General features: G+C 35.6%; 1 protein-coding gene across 3 annotated transcripts in view; it reads right to left on the bottom strand.

The window, feature by feature from the left end:
* Positions 1–26,220, bottom strand: part of LOC138175843 (optineurin-like) — a 54,267-nt gene that overhangs the window by 12,824 nt on the left and 15,223 nt on the right. For 2 of the 3 annotated variants that reach the window (XM_069106413.1, XM_069106414.1), the window contains exons 5-11: positions 25,306–25,379; positions 18,191–18,322; positions 12,661–12,763; positions 11,190–11,305; positions 9,047–9,196; positions 8,574–8,667; positions 7,524–7,682 (exon numbers count right to left, since the gene is read on the bottom strand). In XM_069106413.1, coding sequence (XP_068962514.1) covers positions 7,524–7,682; positions 8,574–8,667; positions 9,047–9,196; positions 11,190–11,305; positions 12,661–12,763; positions 18,191–18,322; positions 25,306–25,379 — 828 coding nt within the window. The remainder of the gene's footprint in view (positions 1–7,523; positions 7,683–8,573; positions 8,668–9,046; positions 9,197–11,189; positions 11,306–12,660; positions 12,764–18,190; positions 18,323–25,305; positions 25,380–26,220) is intronic. The other variant, XM_069106415.1, reaches the window with a different exon arrangement.

Below are 26,220 nucleotides of genomic sequence, written 5' to 3'. Positions count from 1 at the left end.
AAGTACTGAAAACTTGCAAACCCACAGGACTAGCTCTGAAAACAGCAGCAGGAAAAGCCTGAAGCTTAGGACAAGGTCTCTCTACCCTCAGGTGAGCAGAGCCCAATTTTAACATAAAGTTCAAAGTCAAGAAATAAGCTGGAAAAATGAGCAAACAGCAAAAAATACATATAAATATATAATTTTTAAAAAATAAAAGGACTTGACCATAAAAAAACTAATAAGGTGGCAGATTACACAAACTCAGAAAGAGACAATAATGTGAAAAGAGATACAAGCAAAGCCTCAAAGAAAAATGCTAATTGGACCCAAGCCCAACAAGAATTCCTGGAGGAGTTAAAGAAAGCAATAAGAGTAGTAGAGGAAAAACTGGGGGAAAAAATGAGAATGATACAAGAAAATTATGAAGAGTATTAATGTTTTTGTTAAAGAGGCACAAAAAATTACTGAAGAAAATAACACCTTAAAAACCAAAATTGGCCTAATGGTAAAAGAGGCACAAAAATTCACTATAAAAAAAAAACAACTCCTTTTTTAAAAAGGCAAAATTAGCCAAACAGAATTGCTGCTGTTCAGTCATTTCAGCCATGTCTGACTCTGTGACCTCATCTGTGATTTTCTTGGCAAAGATACTAGAGTGATTTGCCATTTCCTGCTCTAGCTCATTTTACAGATGAGGAAACTGAGGCAAACAGAATAAGGTGACTTGTTCAGGGTCTAACAGCAAGCATCTGAGGATGGATTCGAATTCAAATCTTCCTGACTACTGTGCTACCTATCTGCCCCATGGTTAGATAGAAAAAAAAGAGGTACAAAATCTCACTGAAGAAAATAATTACTTAAAAATTATACCTGGGCCAGTCAAAGCAGATGACTTCATGAAACATCAAGAAACAATAAAACAAAGTCAAAAGAATGAAAAAATGTGAAGTATCTCAATGGAAAAACAACTGACCTAGAAAAAAGATCAAGAAGGGAATATTTAAGAATTATTGGACTACCTGAAATCCATGGTCAAAAAAGGAGCCTAAACATCATATTTCAAGAAATCATCTGGGGAAGCTAGGTGGTGCAGTGAATAGAGCACTGACCCTGGAGTCAGGAGGACCTGAGTTCAAATACAGTCTCATATACTTGATACACTTACTAGCTGTGTGATCTTGGGCAAGTCACTTAAACGCAATTGCCTTGCCTTCCCCCCTCAAAAAAAAAAGAAATCATCAAGGAAAACTGCCATGATATCTTAGGTCCATAGGCCAAACTAGAAATGGAAAGAATCCACCAATCATTCCCTGAAAGAGATCCCAAAATGAAAATTCCCAGGAATATTACAGCCAAGTTTCAGGGCTCCTAGGTCAAGGAAAAAATTTGGTGGTTAAAAAAGAAACAATTCAAATATCATGGAGCCACAGTCAAGATTACACAAGATTTAGCAGCTTCCATGTTAAAGGAGCAGAGGGCTTAGAATATGGTATTCTGGAAGACAAAAGAGTGAGGATTACAACCAAGAATAACCTACTCAGCAAAACTGAGTATAATCTTTGAGGGGAAAAAATGGTTATTTAATGAAATAGATGATTTTTGACTTTCAAGCATTCCTGATGAAAAGACCAGATCTGAACAAAATATCTGACATGCAAACACAAGAGTCAAAAGAAGCATAAAAAGGTAAATATGAAAGAGAAATCATAAGAGACAATATGTTTAAACTGTTTACATTTCTATATGGGAAGATGACACTTGATGGCAACTCTTAAGAACTTTATTATTATATTATTTATTTTATTATTGTTATATATCAATTTTAATAATAAATAATCAAATAATAAATATTCTTTATTTTTTATTATATTATTTATTAGGGATTTACATAGATGAGTCAATTATGTTGGGATGATTTTCCAAAAAAAAAAAAAAGTGAGAGTGAGAATGGGGAAGGGAGAAGTAGAATGGGGAGATTGTTTTCTCACATAAAAAAGGGCATGCAAGAAAGAGCTTTTACATGGAGGAGGAAATGTGGGTGGGCAATACTTGAATCTTCCTCTCATTGGAATTGGTTCAAAAAGGGAAAATACATATACACACTCATTTGGGTACAGAATTCTATGTGACTCAATACGGAATTAGGAGGAGAAAGGGATAAGATATGGGGGGGGGTGATAAAAGAAAGGGTGGATTAAGAGAAGCAGTGGTAGAAGCAAAACAGACTGCTGCGGAGGAACAGGATAAAAAGAGAGAAGGATCAACAGTAAATGTAATTGAGAGAAATATACGGTTAGGAATCATAACCATGAATGTGAATGGGATGAGCTCACCTATAAAACAGAAGTAGCTAGCAGAATGGATTAGAAACCAGAATCCAGAAATGTTATTTACAAGAGACAAACTTGAAACAGAAAGAGACATATATAGAGCTACTGCAGCACACACAGTTAGGCGTTGTCCGGCCTGGCACAAGGTTCTGCCACCAGCCCTGGGGAAATGCATTTGCATAATATGAATTTATATAAAGTGAGAACTGTCTGTATGCCCAAATTGCTATGAAACTGTGCATATCCTTTGACCCACCAATACCACTACTAGGTATGTACCCCTAAAGAGATCAAAGGAAAAGGACCTATTTATGCAAAAATAATTATATCAGCTCTTTTTTTGTGGTGATAAAAAAATTGGAAATTGAGGAATTGCTCAGGAGTTGGGAAATGGCTGAACAAGCTGCAGCATAATAATTGTGATGAAGTACTATTGTGCTCTAAAAAATGACAAGTGGTGTGGTTTCTGGAAAAACATGGGCAAATCTATATGAACTGATACAACAGGAAGAACCAAGAGATCATTGTGTACAGTAATAACAGTGTTGTAATGATGATAAACCGTGAAAGAAATGGCTACTCTTATCGATATAATCATCCAAGACAGTTCCAAAGAACTCATGATAAAAACTGCTATCCACCATCAGAGAGAGAGAACTAATGAACTCTGAGTTTAAACTGAAGTATAACTTTCTAGCTTTCTTTTATTTTTTTGCAATATGGCTAATATGGAAATATGTTTTGCATGACTTCACATGTATGACTGATATAATTTTGCTTGCCTTCTCAGTTGGTGCTTATCAGAGGACAGGTGAGAGGGAGCAAATTTGGAATGCAAAATTTTAAAAGAAAAGAATGTTAAATAAATAACTAAATTAAAAAAAAAAACTATTATCCATTTATATGCTAACAGTAGTGATAACTTAAATGAAATGGGTGAATAGTTATAATAATATGCAATATCCAGATTAAGAGAACCAGAACTAGAGGATTTTAAAAGTCCAATTCTAGAAAAAAGAAATTAAACAAGCAATAAATGAACTCTGAAGAAAAAACATATGGATTTACTAGTGAATTCTACCAAATATTAAAATAATAATTATTTATAACATTATATAAACTATTAGCGAAGGTAGGAAAAAGATTATTATTAAATTCCTTCTATGACATATATTTGGTCTTGATTCCAAAGCCAGGGAGAGATAAATCAGAGAAATAAAATTAAAGACCATTATCCTTAATGAATATGGATACAAAAATTTTAGATAAAATATTAGTAAAGAGGTTACAGCAACACTTCCAAAAAGATTGTACACTAATACCTGGTAGGATTTAGGGCAGGAATGCAGGGATGGTTCAGTATTAGAAAAATTATAAACATATCATATTATTATCCTATATTAATAGTTTACATTAATAAAAATTAAATCACATCACTATATTAAATGGAGAAAAAGCTTCTGACAAACTACACTAGAACACACATAAACAAATGGGCATTTTTCTAGTATCAAAAGCAAAATCTAGTATTATATATAATGGGGATAAACTAGAGGCTTTTCCAATATGATCGGGAGTAAAGCAAGGATGTCCATTATCACCAGTATTATTTAATATAACACTAGAAATACTAGCAATAGAGGCAATAAGAGGGGGAAAATCTAGGAAATAAACAGAAGCAAAGAGAAAAAAATATTACTTTAACAAAACAGCAGTATATTAAATAAATCATCAGCCTTTCTATAAACTGCTAGCAAAACCCAGCAGGAAAAGATAGAAAGAAATTTTATTCAAAATAATAATGATGTAACAAACAATTAGGTGTCCATCCACTAATGCACATGCAGGAAGTATATGAATACAAAATATTCTTTACAGAAATACAGAGTTAAATAATTGGAAAAATACAAACTATACTTTATTTAGACCATATCAATACAATAAAAATGACACAAGTACTTAAATTTACTTATTCACTATCATACCAATCAAATTGCCAAAGGATTACTTTATAGAGTTAGAAAAAGATATGTATCAGGAGGACTAAAAGGTAAAGAATTTCAAGGGAAATAATGAAAAAAATAAGACAGGGGGAGCCTTGCAGCACCAGATCTCTATACTACAAAACTATTTTGTATTGATTTAAAAAAATAGAGGATCATTCATGGAATAGAAGCACAGTGTTTGATAAACCCAAAACTCACACTACCAGGGTAAAGATTCATTATTTGACAAAAACTTCTGAGAAACTGGAAAGCAGTCTGGCAGAAATTAGGTTTAGACCAAGACCTAATACCACCTTATCATAATAAACTTTAAATAGATAAATGACCTAGTTCTAAAAAGGTCATATCATAAATTAGAGAATCAAGGAAGAAAATATCTTTTTCCACCTAAGGATAGAGAGAGTCCATGACCAGACAAAGGAGAAAGATGATCAGAAAATACAAAATGAACAATTTTGATCATATAAAATTGGAAAGTTTTTGCACAAACTAATACAGTTAAAATTAGAAGGGAAGGCATTAACTGGCGAAAAAACCTTTGTAGCAAGCTTCTCTATCCAAATTATATAAGAAACTTGTTTCAAATATATGACAGCCACTCCCCACTAGATAAATAGTAATAAAAGGATAAGAACAGGAAGTTCACAAGAAATTCTTTATCATACTACTTGGAGTAGTTCTTTCAAAACCTTTCTTCTTGGGCCTTTTACACTACACCATCTCCTCCTTTCCTGTCTCTCACAGCAAGGGATTTTGCTCTATTTTGCTGAAGAAACTGAAGTCTACCAAGGAAGCTTCTACTTCCTCACTTTTCATTAACTTCTCAACCTATTAAAATTCATGTTTTGATCCCATGACTTGAACAAAGTGATGTGAGATGTTAGATCTTATAATTTCTTCTCAGTTCTCACCCTCTCAACTCTTGACTCTACTCACCCTACTTGACCTCTCTGGAGCCTAAGATACTGACAACCAGTGACAAAGCAGTGAAGAACTTGGAATGTACATTCCAGAAGTCAAAGAATATCTGCTTCCTGCTAAGAACGAAAAACTGAGTATGACACTACAAGGGGGAAAATGGACCATTAATGAAACACAGGTCTTCCAAGTATTCCTGATTAAAAGACCAGAACTGCACAGAAACTCTGAGGTTCAAATGCAGGAATGAAGAGAAATATAAAAAAGTTAATTGAGAATGAACAATAATAAAGGATTACACAAAGATAATTTGTTTATATGTCCCTTCAGAACCCTATCATCATCAGGGTGACAAAGGGGGTCCAATTAAACAAGGCCTAAGAATGCTTCTATTACGTCTTAATGATCTTAAGAAAAAGAATGGAAAGAGGAGAAGAAGAATCCACTGGAGGGAGGGGGAAGGGAAAGAAGGTTAGGAAAAGTTATCGCACATAATTATGGTACACAAATAAGGAGATAGGGTGGGAGGGACTGGCTAATATTTGAACCTCACTCTCATCTGAACTGGTCAAAAGAAGGAAGAACATATACAAACTGGGTATAGAAATACATTTCATTCAACAAGGAAATAGGAGGGAAAGGGGAAGAGATAAGGAAGGAGAATTTGAGGGAGGGAATTTTAAGGAAGGGATTAATTCTAAGCAAAAAAAAAAAAAACCCCTAAGGATGCACAAAAATGTTTATAGCTCTTTGAGGTGACAAAGAATGGAAATCTGAGAGGATGTTTATAAATTGGGGAATGACTGAACAATTTATGGTATATGATGGGATACTTTTGTGATGATCTTTAATCAAAATCATGGCCAATCACACTTCCAAAAGACTAATGATGAAACATGCTACCCACCTCAAGATATAGAGGAGAAAGACTCAGTATAGAAGGAGACAAATTTTTTTGGATTTGACCAATGTAGAAATTTGTTCTGACTGACTATATGTTTGTAATGGCTTATGTTTTTCTTGTGTTCTCAACTGGCAGAGAGGGATGGGATGGGAGAATGAGAAGGCAGATTTTAGCTGATAAAAATAACTAAAATATTTAAAAAGAAAAAGGAGGAAAAAAAGAAAATATATGAAACAAGGCTGATGTGTCTAAAAGAATGACAATAAGAGGAAGCTCTTAAAGTTCTAGATTGTATCAAAGGACATGAAATATAAAACACAAAAATTGAATGATATAAAATTTCACTTAGATTTTCAATACCTAAGCAGTATATCTATACTAATCACCTTGTATTTCACCAATAATCAGAAATCAAGTGGCCTTTTACTTTTTTCTTATCCTTTTTACAAGGAAAAGGATAATAAATCATGATCTGTAGCTAACTATGAAGCCAACGTTGAGAATATAATTTTCTCCTTCAATTAATAATTAAAGAAAAGTTCTAAAATAGTAAAATAGAATGGTCTAATGGACTAAATACACGAGGACAGTAAAATGTGTCAATAATGTGAAGAACACACTTAAAGAGACTTTGCAACTTGCCACCCATGATAACTGATAGTCTTTTAGGCAAAACTGTTGCTTGCCACAGAATTTTAGCTCACCATGATGTTCTGATTTCCAAAGCTAAAGTCAGACCTGGGAGTTTAAATTATGCCAAAAACACATCTTAAAAAAACTTCTGGTTAGAATTCCCTTTCTTTAGCGTGTTCTTGCTAATGGGATCAAAGAGATCTAGTAAAGACCTTTAGCTTCAGCAGTAAAAGATCAACTACCCCAACAGGTTGCAAAAAGAAGGCCTAATTCTGATAATACATTTGCTCTGCCGGGGATTCCCAGGTTAATGCCTAACAGTATAGCCCTCATTAGATAAAGCTTTTTAAAAAGATATTATGTATGCTAAATACCAGATTTATTATTTTACTATTAAGAATAGGAATCATAAACAGAATAGTCCATATTCCAATACACTGAAAAGTTTACGAACTCTTTCAATATCAGTATGTGCTAAGAGGACAGTAAAAGACCAGGGAGGAATAGTTTGCCACCACAGAAATACATGTTCTTTACCTCTCCTTAGTAATACATATGGAGAAATCATTCCAGTTAAATTTTAAAGACTGACAATATGGATATTTGATTTTAAAGTACATGGATGACAAGACATATGAAAGTACTAAATATTACTAATTACTGCCAATGTTATTATGGTTTTATTTCACAATGAAATAAACATTAGTTTAGGCGATGTCTAAATTTACTAAGTGTGAGGTATATCTGTACCTGAGCCCGGAGGACAGTCATGGTCTCCAGGTCTTCCTCTTGCTTAGCAATAGTTTGCTTCATCTCATCCATTTGCAATTGTTTGGAAGCCAGGGCTCTCTCTGCTAAATCAAGCTTTTCATTTAGTTCCTTCATCACTGAGCTGTCAACTTTTTCTGCCTGTTAGAAAAGATTCATTGAAGAGAAAATACTGAAACCATAAAATATCTTTTAGTCAAATAATAGATAAAATATGTGTGGAAAAATCATTGGTTTCTAGTTATTCTGTCTCTTAACAACAAATGTTGCTATCTTTTCTTTCACATTTTCTTAGAAATATCAGTGAATACCAACTTAGGACCCTTGACTTCCTGGTAGGATTTAATACTTAATCTCAGACTAAAAAAGATAAACAAAACCAACTCACAACAGCTAAATTCCTTTAAGTTGACTGAGGATGTAATTAATTCATATTATTTTTAAATGTAATTTCTTTGTGTAATCAGTAGAAAAAAAGAAAAATGTTTATGTTAAAAGGGGACAAGCACAAGTGAAAGGACAATTCAAAAAATAAACTATAACTCTACTGGGCTAATGGGAATCACTAAAATTATAATTTGATGAGAATGACAACAAAAAACTTTCTCCAATTAAAGTTGTCATAATCGAAAGCATTACACTATGAGAGGTATTAGCTTGGCTAAAGTACTCTATCAGTTTGGGCAATCAACCGTAGGTCAGTTTCTGTAGAGACAGAAAACACTTCTAATCCCAGCCACCTCTCTCACTGTGCATGACATTGATCACAAGAGGCATATGTGGATGGACCACACAAATCTATCACAAATATCAAAATATCATCAAGAGTTGGTCAAAAGTATCATTTTTGTACACAACAGTATATTACACACATATGAAACAGATGATAAACAACACTAAGTCACTAAAAATTATAAACTTAAAAATAACTTTTGATGTCTAACTGAGCTATGTCACATGCACAGCTGACACGCACAGAGAATCATATTCCTCTCTACTCTCTGTGTAATTAAACTTTTTTCATTTAAATACCTCTTTTCTTTTTAGTTCTTCAATTGTTTTCAGTGCATTATTATGTTCAAGAAGAAGCTTGTTGTGTGTAGTCTGTAAAATGGCAAATTTGGACCTATTTCAACAAAGAAAAATATTAATTGGAAGACTGGAAAAAAAATCAGTGATTTTATTACATTCTCTCCTCTTCCCCTAAATAGCAAAATGCCTCCCCTAACTATGATATAAATATGCATTAGTATTTCTCTCCTCCTTTCTCCCTCAACTTCTTACCTACCAGGAAAAATAGCTCCACCCAGAAAATAATTCTTCCTCCACTCTACTCCTATGGTTCTTTCCTAATGAAAAGTGCTATCCCACCAGAAGAGTTTCCTGTTACTCAAGTCTGGGAGTTAAAAGAGGAACCTTGTACATACTCATACCCCGAATTCCACTCTTACAAAGGAGTTTTTCGTTCCGTTTTTTATCAGTGCTTTCATTTATTCCAAACTCACTTTTCATCATCTGTTTTGGCTTGTTCCATTTTCATTTCTGACCGCATACTCTCCACTTGTAGCTCTAACTTTTTGTTGATATATACTAATTCTTGCTTTTCATCCAACTCTGATGGGGTTGCAGAATTTTTTCTTTCAAGGGCCTGACACCTGAAAAGGGCAGGGCAGAGATTTAACTGGAATGGAGATGGTTCTTTCACTTCTAAGCCATCTAGGTCAGAATGGAACCCAACTTGTGGCCATGCATAAAATATCATTTAAACTTCTGACATGTGACTTTTAACACATTTAAAATTCTAAGCTTATGCAGTAAATGTAAAGCATGTATGTAATGTATAGGGATTTATTTAGTTGTCAAAACATAATGCCAGCTCCCATTTGCCTTCTTACTAATCGAAGTTTATTTACTCATTCACTCTGTCATCACCAAAAACAAATTTCACAGTTAGTAAGTACCACATGAAATACTAACCCACTTTAAATTTTCAGTCACTTTTAGGAGATACTGTGGTTATTTTTAAACAATTTTCAAAAACCACAGCAGTTATTAGTAAGATGTTCCTCCCAAAGTGGATTAGACTTGGCAATACTGCTCCTGTTCTTGTAAATTATGTACCTATAATTCAAAGTATATGACTACAACTTGATAAATCTCTTTCAAGAGACAATCATATAGTTATCGCAAGCGTAGGGAAAATGAAAAAAAGCACCTTTGTTCTACAAATATGTACTGGTAACCTTGAAAATAGCAGTATCTGAAGCTGTTATTTGAACACTACTTTAGTTTATCTGGAAAATGAACTTAACAAGTCCAATAGCCTATGTGCTATTAAGACATGTACGAACTTCTCTAGTCTAAGAAGAAAACACAAAAATACCTAATTGTAATCAGTTTTAACAATAACTAGTGCTCTATGCAGAAGAATAAAAAGATATACTTAAAGAATTTTTAAAATCATTAATAAACTTCTCATATTACTCATTACCCTTAATAAGTGATCTACAATGAAAAGATTTTTCTAATTAAAACACTACAACTTCTTCCTTTTCTCTTCCCCTTTAGTTGAATGTTATTGCTAACAAAGTCCTCTCCTCTCACCTGCCTGGTCCTTACTTGAAGGTGTTTTGCCCAAAGGAAGGGAAATTTTTGATGGCTGAGAGCTATCTAGTTAATTTGGGGTTTACTGGCTAGATTTCTTTTTTCAAAGACTGAATCTTAAACCCAACTCACTCTGTATCAACAATAGGTCCCTGTCCAAGTGCCATTTAATGGTTATTTTTTGGGCCCTCCTGGCTCAGAGTGAATGTTAATACTAACTGTATCTCTTTTGGTCAGCATCCCTGAGGGTCTTCCCCTCCTGGTTTGATTTTTTTTTAATTAAAGGGAACATCCTTTGATTCACTTCTTAAAGAGGTCTATTCACTGAATGAATGGGTATTGCCTCTCTCAAAGTGAGAACTTGAAAAGACCTCAGCTTGAAAGGGCCAAGGTCTCCCCACTGCATCCAGGGCCATCTTCAGTCATCCTGATCAATATCTGGCCACTGGACTGCGATAGCTCTGGAGGAGAAAGGGAGGCTTGTGACCTTGCACAGCCCTCCCTGACTTAAATCTAAGTCAACTACAAGTCATGTCATCATTTCCTTGATGTCATGGTCCTCTTCAAGAATAAAGGACAAAGGGGAGGCTAGGTGGTACAGTGAATAGAGAACAGCCTCTGGAGTCACGAGGGCCTGAATTCAAATCTGGTGTCAAACACTTAACAATTACTAGCCATGTGACCTTGGGCAAGTCACTTAACCCCATGTGCCCTGTCTTCCCCCCTGCAAAAAGCAAAAAGAATAAAAATAAAAAGAATGAAGGACAAACCACACAACCTTCTCAGAAGGTATATCTTACTCATTAAAATACCTTACATGGAAACACTTTTACACAAACACACACACACACACACACATGGAATACAAGGTTATCAAAAGTCATAACAGCTTTTCACTTATATGCCTGAAGCTATTATGACATTAAGATTTTCTGACTTTAAAATGAAGACTAGGTCTTTCCTTTTCTACTACTACTATTGTATTAACTCAACATGTTTCTTTTTGTTTTCCAAATGCAAGTCAGCTCTCTCTTTTATTCTTACTTTTCCTGAAGTCTCTTCTTCATCAGCTCAGCTTCACTGAGTTTAGTGTGAGCTTCTTGAAGCTCTTTAAACAAAGCTGTCACCCGGAGGTTCAGTGTTTCCACTTCACTTCCAACCTGTCCAACAGAAAGTTCAAACATGCAAAGGTCATTACTCCAGGTTTGCTTTTTCTTGAAAACACAAAACAAAATTCATTAGTTTGATTACTCTGCTACCAGTTTTTGGTAAATTTGAAAATAAAGATATTAATAGTCATGGAACTCTTTTCAATGTCAATAACTCATAAATACATGTTAATGTATTTTAAAATAATAAAGGTAGTTTTTGGAAATAGCTCTCCTTCCTTCACATCCTTAACTTATTCTATCAGAATAAATGACTACATTACAACTTTAATCACGATTGTGGTTCAGCCTTAAATTTCCAGAAATACAACTGTTTAACCAGCCCTTATTTATCTGGATCTTATTCTGTGACTACATTAATGCAAGACTCTTCTCCATATAGGGGAGTAATGTCTTTTATGAAGTCTAAGAGGAGTCAATCACTTTTTATAATGAGCTAATTATTGAATTAGCAGTACTGGAAGTTTCTGTGACTTCCTGGTAAGCCTCCCTGTTTCAGCTTCCTTTTCCAACTTTAGATGGTTAAGCAGAAATGAGGTTTTTATTTAAATGTTGTATTTTATTGTATCCCACATAAACTTCCTTGTTTTGCCCTGTAGGCTCTTTTAGGTCAACTTGGAAACCTTTATAAAATATATCTACCTTACCTAAATCTTCTACCTTTGTAGCAATCAACAAGGAGAAAGTCTTTTTTTTTGCTTTTTGGAGGGAGGAAGGCAGGGCAATTGGGGTTAAGTGACGCCCAAGGTCACACAGCCAGTAAGTATTAAGTGTCTGAGGCCCGATTTGAACTCAGGTCGTCCTGACTCCAGGGCCCGTGCTGTATTCACTGTGCCACCTAGCTGCCTCAAGGAGATAGTCTTAAGAAACTTTCTGGACTATCTCTATTTTCTGATATTTCAAATGTGTTTGGCCCCCAAGTAATCCAGAGTTATATATAAATTAATTATATAAATAATAATATAATTAATTATATAAATAAACTAAGTTATATATAAATTCTCAAGAAAAACTCCCATTTTCACAAGACCTGCCTTTGTAATTTTCCTAGTCTCTTAAGAGATTCAGGGGAAAGCTACAGCATAGGCCTGACAGCAGTAAATACCCAGGCCAGGATTTCCTACATTTACAAGAAAGAAGATATGGCTCAATGAATTTTGCACAGAATGAAATTCAAATCAAGAAAACTTGAGAGTGGTGATAAATATTTAGTATAAATAAAATATCTGTGTTCTCAAAGCAGATAATATGTTCTAGGGGTGTAATCGGTAATATAATGCAGTATTCATCTTATAGCATATCTATGAAACATGTTAGAGAAACAGTTTTTGAATTCTGTTACCCACAGTCTCTATGCTTTTCTCCTTTTCTTTTTCTTCTCCAGGACCCTCTTCAGTCTGGGTGCCATTCTCAGAATGATCTCTTGCCTTCTTTTCTAAATCTGTGAGTCTGAGAAATTCCAATGTTACTTTCATTGAGGTCTGAAGAGGAATGACAATTGCAGAAGTGCTAACTGGAACACGGTTATACTATGCTTAAAGACTAACTATGGAATTGTTCTTTTAGGACAAAGTTGGCTAGCAGAGGATTTAAGATGTAATATGCTTAAGAACTAATACAAAAAAAACAAGGAGGGTCCTAAACTAATCTAGAATATAGGCCTTGTTTGTTCTCAAGTAACTACATTATTTAGGGATTTATTTTAAACTCTCTGTATGTGTATTTGTATTATTGGCCTTTCCTGAATACCTTTTTAAACTCATTAATTTTTAAAATTTTATTTATTTTTTTTGGGGGGAAAGGCAAGGCAATTGGGGTTAAGTGACTTGCCCAAGGTCATACAGCTAGTTAAGTGTCAAGTTGTTTGAGGTCAGATTTGAACTTAGGTCCTCCTGATTCCAGGGCTGGTGCTCTATTCACTGTACCACCTAGCTGCCCCAACCCTCATCACTTTTCACCTGGACTATTAAAATAGTCTTCTAATTGGTCTCCCTAACTCAAATTTCTTCATATTCCAATCCTTCCTTCACACAGCTGCTAAAGACATTTTCCTAAAGTATGAGTCTGACCATGTCATTTTCCTCTTCCATAAATTCCACTGGCCCCCTGGATCAAATACAAAGTCCTTTATTTGACATTTAAAGTTCTTTGTAACCAGGTCCCTTCCTACTTTTTCTGTGTTCGTGATCAAATGTAAAACTATTTGGAATTTCAAATAACACAACCAAGTCCCTTCCTACATTTTCAGTCTCCTTATAATCTGTTCCCCTTTACATATTCTATGATTCAGCCATCCTGTCCTACTTTCTGTTCCTCTAACAGGACACTCTTTTCTGTGCCTTTGCCCTGGATGTCTCCCATACTTAGAATACTTACTTTCCCTTCTCAATGCCACTTCTTAGAATCCCTAAATTGCCCTAATGACAGCTTAAATGACAGTTTCTACAGGAGGTCTTTCTTGGTCCCTGTAGCTACTGTAGCCTTCCCCTCCTAGGGTTATCTTCTAACTACTGTGTACATGTCTGATATATACCTATTTATCTACATGTCTCCCCTAGAAGAATGTAAGCTTTTTGAGGGCAGGGAATGATTTTGCCTCTCTGTGCATCCCCAGTGTTTAGCACAGTGCTTGGTACATAGAACGCATTTAATAAATGCTAGCTGACTGAAAGGACAGGTGTGAAATTTTTCACTTCATAACAAAATTACATTAAGTAACCTCCACTGAGAAGAGCAACAAACAACACTGTTATTTCTTATAAGTTTCCAACATTAAACTCTAAAACTGCTGAACTGTTACCATGGTGCTTTGGAGTGACAGGACATCTCTTTTACCTTACTCCTTGGTATATTTAATTTAAATTGAAAACAAAACAGTGTAGTCTTCTTTCCTGTAGATTAATTAGATTCTAAAATATTATTACTAGTGATTCAATATTCAGAGGGTAAACAGCCCTAATTGGTGCAGAGAAATCCTGACTTAGAGTTACCACCAAACATTTAGAGTACCATCATACATAACCTACCTGAAAAGCGCTAGATCACAGTGTCAGTCATCTTATCTGGTAATCACCATATGGATTTCTATGGTCCTTTTGGTCACTAGCTAACTCATCATACTTGTAAATTCCTTAAGAGTCAACTGTTGGTTTTATCTCCCTTTTTACCCACAGCACTTAGTACAATGCCTTGAACATAGCAGGTATTTGTTTGCTGAAACTGAATTGATTACTTCTAGGCACATCCCTTCCTGTCCCACACAGGTCTGCTATAAACTGATATGTGTTTAGGAAATTCACATTTTATTTAATGCTAGTCTCAGTAAAACTCTCTTGGCCCCAAATAACATACTCCAGAATCAGATTTAAGTGCCTTCTTTATAACTTGGTATTTTGGGTTACAGATTCACTTCTTTGTGAAGAGGTTCTATAAAAGTAACTTTATATATCTCAGCTTAAAAAACAAAACAAAAATCATTTTAGATGTGTTCTGTCATTCTTAAAAATACCACATTAGGTCAGAGTAACAGAATCCCAGTGCTTTCATTTTTTGGTTTCAGATTTCCCTTGTTTGAGGATATCAGGGAGGAATTATCACTAATGTTTCCTAAGAAGCAAAGAAAACAGTACTGTTACTTCCAGGTTGGTACTAAGGCTTTTCTAGTTGATAAGATACTGAATGAAAGTTGGTTCATTTCTTTCTTAGAACAGAAAGTTAATGTTATTGAAAATGCTTTTATACATTTGAACCAACTGACTGTGTGAATATACTTTAGACAAATATAATAGTTGTATTACAAAGATAACAAATGCTCATTTAATTTGATGAAATAGTTATCACCAGGTAATAATGTTCAGACATGAACATCAAACTTGAAGCAACAAACCAAATGAGTATTTTCACATACAGAGGACTGAGGACAATATACCTTCATGGTTCTCTAGCTCTGGGGTTTTTGACCTGGAGTCTGTGAAGCTAAAAATATTTTGCTAACTGTATTTCAGTACAAATATAATCCTGTGTATTTAATTTATGCTTTTAAAAATATTACCCTGACAGGTGACTCGTAAGCTTCACCAGACTCCAAAGGAGTTTAAGATACAAAATATGTTAAGAATCCTTGCTCTTGGGGCGGCCAGGTAGCACAGCGAGTAAGAGCACCGGCTCCAGTGTTGAGAAGACCTGGAGATCGAATCCCGGGCTCAGACACTTAGCACCCACCCAGAAACACCTGGCCGTGTAACCTTGAGCAAGTTACTTAACCCCAATTGCTTAGGGGCAGCCAGGTGGCTCAGCGAGTAAGAGCACCGGCTCCAGTGTCGGGATGACCTGGATCAAATCCGGGCTCAGATACTCAACACCACACCCAGAAATAACTGGCTGTGTAACCTTGAGCAAGTTACTTAACCCTGATTGCTTAAAAAAAAAAAAAAAGAATCCTTGCTCTAAATAAACTCCACTAAAAGAAAAAAAAGACAAAACATTTACAGTCAAGAAGTATGAAATGTATTCTATATAAGAAGAGATAAATGCTATTACTTAGTGGTAATATTAGGTATGTAATATATAATAGGAAAGGAGGAAGGGAATAAGCACTTATATAATCCTTACTATCTCCTAAACACTGTGCTAAGGATGCACTTTACAAATATTATCTCACTTAATCATCAAAATATATTATAATTATCTAAGTATATAGTAAATATTATATATTTAATATTAAATTCAGAGCCAGTCTCAAACAAAATTCTCTCTATACTTATAGTTTGGGAACTTCTCAGTCCCAATTTGTCAGTGACTATAGGACAGTAGGGGAATAAGGAAAAGGACAGAAAAATGCTCACAAAAATCTTTTAAAAAAATCACCTGCCTCTTAAATACTGAACTGAGTTGGGGTCAAAAAAAAAGATACACTTTGTGGAAGTGGAATTCCATTGCTGTCAGGGTCATTTCAAGGCTGATGTGGTGACTCTTTCTCATGGTGCCCTTGGTGAAACAGTGAGTTATTCACCCTAACGGGTAGCCCTAGATCACTGGCTATAATCTGAAGGGCTGAACCCCACTTGGTTGTCCATGTTACAACAGAGAGTAATAATTCATTTGAAGATAGCGGCTGTATAAGATAGTTTCTCTATACAGATCATGTTAAAATTATACAAATAGTAAATACAATAAATACAAAAGTGTTATGGATCTACTTAAAATACACTTTGATAACTAATGGCCATTAAGGACCTAAGGAACAAAGAACCACTAGAAATACTCCCTTTCAAGAACTGGAAATTTTGTCAGTATGAGAACTCTGTGACCACTCCATAACCTTGAGCCTTAAGGAGAGCTGTCTGAGGCTCAAGGAGGTTACATGACTTGAAGGTAGTTACAAAATTGCCGATTACAGTAAACCCAAATATTCCTGACCCCAAATCTGGCCATCTATCCACAAGGCCAAACTACCTTTCAATCTTTTGAAAAATAAATACCACCAACATACAATAATTAGCCTTAGTAATAGGGATGTAAAAAACAATGATTATTAATTCACTTCTTTCCTGACTTTAAACATTTTAAATTTTATTTTATCTTTTGCTTTTTGGAGGGCAGTTGGGGTTAAGTTTATTTTATTTTAAAAAGATTTACTGATGTTCTTTTGTTTCTAAATCAATCATTTTAGGATATAGCTTTCTTTCCTTGCCCTATCTTCCAGTGAGCCCTTCCTAACAAAGTAAAAAAACAAACCAACCAGCTAAATGAAACTAATTGGAATACTGACTGAATAGGTAACATTCCATACCCACAACTTCCTGCTTCTCCAAATAAAGAAAGGAGGTTCATTTTTTTTCATTTCTTTTCCAGCTTTGCTAATATGTTCATTGGTTCAACCAACTAATTAGAGATGATGTAACCAATCACATAATATGAAGGTATCAAATAGAGCTTTTAAGGAAGTGCATTTTAGAGTCTTGTGATAGGGGTCCAAATTAGGACATCAGAGACCCTCCAGTCCAACCTGTACTTATACCAGAATCCCTTCTCTAACTCCTCCAACAAGTGTATCATCCAGCCTTTGCTTGAAGAGCATTATACTTCTGTTTAGCTCTAAATGATATAAAATATTTTATGATGTGAAGAGCAAATCTTCCTCTCCACAGTTTCTAACAAATTGCTACTTCTTTCCTATGGGGGCCAAGGAAAAAGTATCATGCTGTTCAGGCATGGGACATTGATAAAATTTAGTAGCTAGTCTATAGTGTGTCTCTATTTTATAAAGGTACCGATTAATAAGCAGGCTACAGGGAAAATATCAAAAAGCCTTGAGATACTCCAACCCTGACTGTCAATAGCAGATTAAAGTTGAAATAATTAATCTAAACCTTTTTCATCTGAAGTTATTTTGGGCAAACTGAATTTTCAAATTATATTCAAGTAGTAGTATTAGCCTCACCTTCATGAAATTAATAATCATATGTTAACAGATATAACTATCAGAAAAGTAAAGCTATTTCATATCATCACCATCACACGTTTGTAAAATTTTAAAAGCATCTTCAGATACATTATCTCAATGGAATCTCACAATGATGCTATTAGGCAAGGAAAACAATTCTTACTCTAGGAAAACAGACTTTTGTACTTCACATTTATTTATCTGATTTTTGGAGGGGCAATTGGGTTTAAGTGACTTGCCCAAAGTCACATGGCTAGTACATGTTAAGTGTCTGAGCCTGGATTTGAACTCAGGTCCTTCTGATTCCAGAGCTGGTGCTCTATTCACTGCACCACCTAGCGGCCCCTGTACTTCACATTTAAAAAAAATTCTTTTGTAAAAATTAAGAGGTCCTGAAAGTATTCTAAACATAATGTATATATGTTTTATACCTGTCTTTAGCTGCCCGGAGTGCAGTTTCAAGTCTTTCCACCTTCTGATTTCCTTCCCTGAGGCACAGTAGAAGCTGACTAACAGTTAATTCCTCAGATTCCAAATAATTTTTTGCTCCATCTACAGATTTCCTATGTAGAGAAGAAGTGTTATTTTTTAGTAAAATTGAAGAACAAAAAGTTAAAACATATGGATCAGGAAGTAAAAGTGTTATAACTTAAAATGGATTATTTCCTTTAAACATAAGTCTGTTTTAAACAGGCTAGCCATTCATCAGCTCTTACTCACTGATAACAGTTTTTTTTCTTTTTACTGTTTCTTTTTATTTGATCATTGGTAGTTTTAATTCCCATATCAATCTCTTCTGCTGTTTTTAAAGGAAACAGCAAAGTGAATAAAAACAATGCTCTTACAACACCCAAGTTGGGCTTACTCACCCAAAGGGGCTGTTCCCCTTTACTCACAGCACTTCACTAGCACTTTTCTTAAGCACTTAAGTTCCATTTCGTAGTCTAGTTTTTTGTTACATGTTTTAGCTCCCCTACTACATGAAGTTCCTTGAGGGCTAGAACTATGACTTCACTACTTTTGTTCCCCTCTCAAATCTGTTGTGCAAAGAGAAGGCTTTCTGGTTTAACTAAGGGTGAGCTTTGGGGATTACAGAATTGGGTAATCAACTGGAGTCAGGACCCAGCAAGGTTCTGTAGGCTTAACATTTTGAGTTAGGTTTTAAAAGATAGGTGAAGATTTAGAAACCTGTAATAGGTTAAATCCCTGGAAGAGGTAAGGGTCTGTCAAAAGCAAAATATGTTCTGAGAAGGAACTGGAATCCTACAGTAAGCTGTCTGAGAACAGTAAGGCCCCAGGAGATCCTATAAAGATCCTTTATAGTAGATAAATGCAATGAGAAGCTAAATCTGGATTTTCTTATAGAATAGCAAAATGGGACATGGATAATTGCTTATCAATCAACCAAAATTTATTAAGTGCCTACTATGTGCCAGACACTCTGCTAAGTGCTGAGGATACAAAGAGGCAGAAGACAGTCCCTGTCCTCAAGAAGCTTACATTCTAATAAGGGAGGTAACATGCAAACACATATATGAAAAACAAGCTATACAGGATAAACAGGAAATAATTTACAGAGGGAGAAGCACTGGAATTAAGAAAATTTTTTAATTACAATGTTTGATTTTAGTCTGCGTAAAATGGCTTCTTCTTGTCAATTTTAATGATAATGATAACAATTTCGTAAGAAGACAATAAATAGAGCAAAGGAATTTGTAGTCACTGAAGCACCTTAGAATAAATGTAGCTAAGAAAGAAAATTTACCCAAAAGTTTCAAGCAAAAATTGCTTTCTTTCCCCATCTTTTCTGTGCTAGAAAAGTCCTCTAACAAAAACAAGGAGTCATCAGAGGAAAAAGGAAAAAAATTGAGGAAGGTATCAACAAAAATACTATTTAAATTATTAATTAATTCAGGTTATTTAGTTCATTTTAGACTAATTTAACTCATAAAGACTTTGAGCTTGCAAGAAAGATGAGACATACACAGGTAATACTACATTTAGAATTTATAATACTACATTTAGAATGCAGGCCTATAACAAAAGACTATAAAATGTCAGGTGACAGGATGGTCAAATCACTTCCAGTTGTGAGGAGGGAGGGGGTAAGATCAGGTAAAGTTTCATATAGGATATAGCATCTGAACTGGGTTATTAAGGATGGATAAGATGTCAGTAGGCAGAGTTCTTATATTATCACTAAATGACATTTATTTCTAAATCATGAAAATTACAGAATTAGCATCAGAAGGGCCTTCGAGGCCATCTAGTCCAACACCTTCCTTAACAGTCCCCTCTACCTGACAAAAAGGGGTCATCCTGCTTTTGCTTGAAAATCTCTACTATGGGGCGGCTAGGTGGTGCAGTGAATAAAGCACCAGCCCTGGAATCAGGAGGACCTGAATTCAAACCTGGCCTCAGACACTGTGTTAACACAAAAAAATTAGCCATGTGACCTTGGTCAAGTCACTTAACCCCAGTTGCCCTACCTTCCCCCCTCCAAAAAGCAAACAAAAAACAAAAACACACACAAAAAATCTCTACTAAAAGGAACCCCTCAAGGTAACTGATGCCACTTTTGGATTATAAAACTGTTAGGCAGTTTTTCCTCATAGGAAACCTAAATCTGACTCTCTAAAATGTCTACTTATTGCTTCTAGTTTTGTCCTCTGTGACTAAGCAGAATAAACCTAATCCTTTTTCCACACTTCCCATAATCCATGCTTCAGGTATTTTAAGAAAGTTATATCTCCTCCTAAGTCTTCTAATCTTAAACTAAATATCACCAGTTTCTTCAACCCACCCTCCTATGACATGATTGCAAGCCATTTCACCACTCTTCTATCCTATTAAATGTGTCACTCAGAACTAAATGGACACAACACTACATTTGTGATATGAACAAGGAAGACTACAGAAGAACTAATACCTTCCTAGTCCTGGACACTGTTCTCTTAATACAGTCTAAAATTTCCTTAACTTTTTTGGCTGCCATCACTGTTGCCTAATATGAAGTTTACAGTACACTAAACCTTAACCTTCTTCAGATTAAAGTACTGTCTATCCAGCACTGCTTTTCTCATTTGATACTGTGTTCAAAAATATCAACTTCACAAATATAAGTTTTATTAATCTCTATTGAATTTTTTCTTCTAAGACGATATTCTGGCTTATCAGGATCTTTTTAAAATGCTGACACTGTAATCCAAAGTGTTAGCTATTCCCATATGGTCCAGCCTTATCTCATTTGCGGATTTTTATAATGTATTAAAAAAAAACAAACTGGGGGTGGCTAGGTGGCGCAGTGAATAGAGCACCGGCCCTGGAGTCAGGAGGACCTGAGTTCAAATCTGGCCTCAGGCACTTAACACAAAAACTAGATTGGACCTTGGGCAAGTCACTTAACCCCCATTGCCCTCCCCCCCAAAAAAACAAATAAAATTAAATTAAATTTAAAAACAAACTGTTAAATAGTACAGAGCCAATGACAGACCACTGTAGCACTTCGGTAGAGACCGTCTTGTATTAGGGTTGACAGTAAGAAGTCTACTAATTCACTATATGGCTACTCAAACATTTTGAAAAAAAGTTTCTATTCTGTATTTTCTTTTTTTCCTTTGCAAGTGGGTTTTTGTTGTTGTTGTTCTTATTTATTTTTAGTTTTCAACATTTATTTCCATAAGATTTTGAGTTACAATTTTTTCTCCCCGTCTTTCCCCTACCTCTCACCCCAAAAGAGCAAGCCTATTGAATACTGCTTCCCCCAATCTGTTCTCTCTTATATCCTACCCCGTTACTCCCCCTAACTTTCTAGTAGTACAAGATGGGTTTCTATACCCCAGTACCTATATATCTTATTTCCCAGTTGCATGTAAAAACAAATTTTTAAACATTTGTTTTTAAAACTTTGAGTTCCAGATTTTTTCCCTTCTTCCCTACTCACTCACCCCCACTGGGAAGATAAGCAATTCAATATAGATTGTACATGTGTAGTTACCCAAATCATTTCCATATATTGTGAAAGACTAACTGTATTTCTCTCCATCCCATCCCACCCCCCACTTATTCTATTTTCTCCTTTGACCCTATCCTTTTTCAAAAATGTTTACTTCTAACTACCCTCTCCCCCAATCTGCCCTCTCTTCTATCATCCTCCCTCTTATGTCCCCTACCCCCTATTTTCCTGTAGGGTAAGATACCCAATTGAGTGTGTATGTTATTCCCTCATTAAGCCAAATTCAATGAGAATCAGGTTGTCCCCCTCCATTGTAACAGTTTTCTCTTGCCTCTTTTATATGAGATAATTTACCTTAATCTATTTCTCCCTTTCTCCTTCTCCCAATAAATTCCTTTCTCACCTCTTAATTTTATTTTTTAGATATCATCCCTTCATATTCAACTCATCCTGTGCCCTCTATGTATACATGAACATACATATGCCCACACTCACATATTTACATACACATACACCCTCCTATACATACATATATATATATATATAGGTATACATATATATACCCTTCAACTATCCTCATACTAAGAAAAGCCTCATGAGTTACAATTATCGTTTTTTTCCATGTAGGAATGTAAATAGTTCAACTTTAATAAGTACCTTATGATTTCTTTATCCTGTTTACCTTCTCATGCTTCTCGTATTTGAAAGTCAAATTTTCTGTTCAGCTCTGTTTTCATCAAGAATGCTTGAAAATCCTCTATTTCACTGAATCACCATATTTTCCCCTGAAACATTATACTCAGTTTTGCTGGGTAGGTGATTCTTGGTTTTAGTCCTAACTCCTTTGACCTCTGGAATATCATATTCTAAGCCCTTCAATCTATTAATGTAGAAGCTGCTAGGTCTTGGATTATCCTGAGTGTGTTTCCACCAATACTCAAATTGTTTCTTCCTGACTGCTTGCAGTATTTTCTCCTTGACCTGGGAACTCTGGAATTTGACTATAATATTCCTAGGAGTTTTCTTTTGGGGATCTTTTTCAAGAGGTGATTGGTGAATTCTTTCAATTTCTATTTTGCCCTCTGGTTCTAGAATAAGAGGGAAATTTTCCTTGATAATTTCTTGAAAGATGCTGTCTAGGCTCTTTTTTTGATCATGACTTTCAGGTAGTCCAATAATTTTTAAATTATCTCTCCTGGATCTATTTTCCAGGTCAGGGGTTTTTCCAATGAGATATTTCACATTGTCTTGTATTTTTTCATTTGTTTGGATCTGTTTTATGGTATCTTGATTTCTTATAAAGTCATTAGCTTCCAGTTGTTCCAATCTAATTTTGAAGGAGTTATTCTCTTCAGTGAGTTTTTGACATTCCTTTTCCATCTGGCAAATTTGGGTTTTTAAGGCATTCTTCTTCTCATTGGTTTTTTGGGCCTCTTTTGCCATTTGGGTTAGTCTATTTTTTAAGGTGTTACTTTTTCCAGTGTATTTTTGGATCTCTTTTAGCAGGCTGTTGACTCGCATCATTCTTATTTCTGCCCAATTTTTCCTCCACTTCTCTTACTTGCTTTTCAGAGTCCTTCTTGAGCTCCTCCATGGGCTGTAACCAGTTCGTATTTTTCTTGGAGACTCTTGATGCAGGAGTCTTGACTTAGCTGTCTTCCTCATGCTCCATGCCTTGATCCTTTTTGTACCCAAAAGAGGATTCTACGGTCTGTTTGTGCTTCCTCAGACTGACAGACAATTACTTGTCTTTTGAGCTCTTTGCCATGGTAGAACTCTGCTTCCAGAATGGAGAGAGCTCTGTCCCAAATTGCTGGGGTTTTTGAAGCTGCTGGAGCTATTAGTTGGGCGCCCTCTCTACAGCCCCCACACGCTCTGGCTCACTGGTCACACACCCCAGGACCACCACCCAAGACCATGATCCAGATTCAAGCAGGTTAAAGCAAGAGCTATTACTCTCTGAATGGTTGCTTGGTCCCCCTATGATCTGCAGGCCAGGAGCTCCTGAGATAGCCAGGCTACAGCAGCTGGAGCTGCAGAGCCTCTACTGCTTCTTGCCCTGGGGGCAGGGGCCAGACTGTGCTCTTCAGTTCCCCCCGTTCCAACAGAGTTCCGCACTGACCTTTTACTTTGTCTTTGGTGTTTGTGTTGAGAAGTCTGGAACCTACCACAGCTACTGATGATTCACTCTCCTGAAGTTTGCTCTGGCAGTCACTGGTTTGGGCTGCCCTGTGGCTGGAACCATGTGGCCCATGCTGGACTGCACTCAGCTCCCAGCTTGGTGTGATAGACCCTTCCTGTCTGCTTTCCAGGCTTCCTTCAGCAGGAGATTTGTTTCTCTGTCACTTTGTGGGTTCTGTAGCTCTAAAGTTGTTTAGAGTCATTTTTTACATGATTTTTTACATGTATTGGAAGTGATTGGAGTGGGAGCCCATGCAGTTTGTGCTTCTACTCCGCCATCTTGGCTCCACCCCTGCAAGTCCATTCTATATTTTCTCTTTTAACTAAGCCCCCCTCCCTACCCCAAGTCTGGATTTATCATATTTCTGTGTCCCTACTTCAGTCATTTTTAGTCATGTCTGACTCTTCATGACCCCATTTGGGGTTTTCTTGGCAAGGATACTAGAGTGGTTTGCCATTTCTTTCTCCAGCTCATTTTACAGATGAGGAAACTGAGGCAAACAGGGTTAAGTGACTTACCCAAAGTTACACAGCTCATAAATGTCAGGTCAGATGTAAACTCAAAAAGATGAGTCTTCCTGACTCCAGGCCCAGCACTCTATTGGACCTCCTAGCTGCCCAACATGTGCCCACATCACCCATCTAATCTTTAGTTGGGACAGATTATATACTCATGTTTATGTGGTACTTCAACGTCTTAAAAATACTTCTGTCAGGATAAGCTAAATACCATTACCTCTATTGTACAGACAAGGAAACAGGTAAAGTGACTTCCCCCATGGTCATACAGCTGTTAAATGTTATAAGCAGGATTCAGACTCAAGGTTTCCCACCTCCAGGTCCATCATTCCTTCCACTAACCAAGATACTTCTCAGGTTATACAGGCCACCCTCCTCATCCAATACACATTAAAAGTAATACAACTCATTCAAATGCAAGATTATAAAGTCCTTAGTCATCCTACTGTATGAGTAGGATTAATGAAAGATGGGAAGAGGCAAATGTATAAAGATGCACCCTTTTCAGATAACGGAGCATTCACTGGTGTAGATATCAGGAGACATGGATTCTACTCCAATTTCTACCAAAGACTTATTGATTAAAAGTGAGTTGTTTCACCTTTTTATCCTTTTTCCTCTTGTCTGGGGAACATAAAATACCTGGTCCTCTCTCTTTAACATACATTAGCTGGTCTTTAAGGCAACTCTAAATACTGTTATATTTTTTCCTTTATTTTTACTGTTATAATAAATCACATTTAAACACAATATTCTCCAAGTATGAGTAGTATAAATACATGAAAAGTTATACTTCTGCCCACCAGGGGATGAAGTCAAAATAATTAAAAGGTTTCTCACTATAATGCTTGTTTGATATATTTTAAAGTAGCTAGTCATTATTCTACCTACTTGTCAATGGGATCAGGAGTTATCAATCCAGGACCATTCTTGATTTCTTTTAGAGCTCCAGCTTCATCTCCTTCCTGTGAAATTAAAAAAAAAAAAGAGCAGTTTTAACAATGAACAGATACCAAAGATAAATGCTTTATCATTACAATCAAGTGAGGGAAACTGAATAGATAAAGAATTTTAAAGACACTCAATTCAAGGAACCAAGAAAAATTATTAGTATTTAAAATGTTTAATTCATTCAAAGGGAATAGAAGCTAATTTTCCCCTTTTTATTCAATATTACAATGAATTAAGGTCCTTTTTGCATAGTCACTCAGTAGGTAAAGGTGTAAATTTGGCCCTGTGAAAGCAAAACTCTTACCTCCTTCTCTAGTAGTCCCTCTTTCCCCTCAAGCAAATAAGGCACACATGCTAGTTCTATCTCCTCACAACTCCCTCCAGTCTTTCACATTTTAGGAAAAGAGATAGATGGAAGTTACTATAACCAAAGTGGAGGAGACAGACTTTTCACCCTATAAAGTTAACAGAGTAGGATGTCTTTTCCAAAATGGTTCTTGTTAGATACATATTATAGGCTGCATGATCTTTAGGGCACAGGGAAGACTAAGACGCAACACTGACATCAAAATACATTTACATTGCAATATGTACAAAGGAAAAAATCTTTCAAAAATATTAAAATGTTATAAATTATTTTTATTGTATGGGGTTTTTCAGATTATTAAGCAATATTTCCAATTCACTGAAGCAAGAAAAATGTTTTTATCCTAGCTTTGAGAGCCAATACAATTATTATTCACCTGTGAAGAAGAGTGTCTTACTAGTTAAGAGCTTCAAAAGAAGGAATTTCATTTGAGAACTTCAAATATAGCAGGAGGTTTTTCTGAATTTATCAATTTATTTGCAGCAAAC

The sequence above is a fragment of the Petaurus breviceps genome, unplaced genomic scaffold (genome assembly GCF_028583685.1).
Source record: "Petaurus breviceps papuanus isolate PSGF00001 unplaced genomic scaffold, PetGlider_PUasm1.0 79, whole genome shotgun sequence".
NCBI lineage: Eukaryota > Metazoa > Chordata > Mammalia > Diprotodontia > Petauridae > Petaurus > Petaurus breviceps.
The sequence above is the reverse complement of the archived record's forward strand: the minus strand, read 5'-3'. Positions and strand labels throughout refer to the sequence as shown.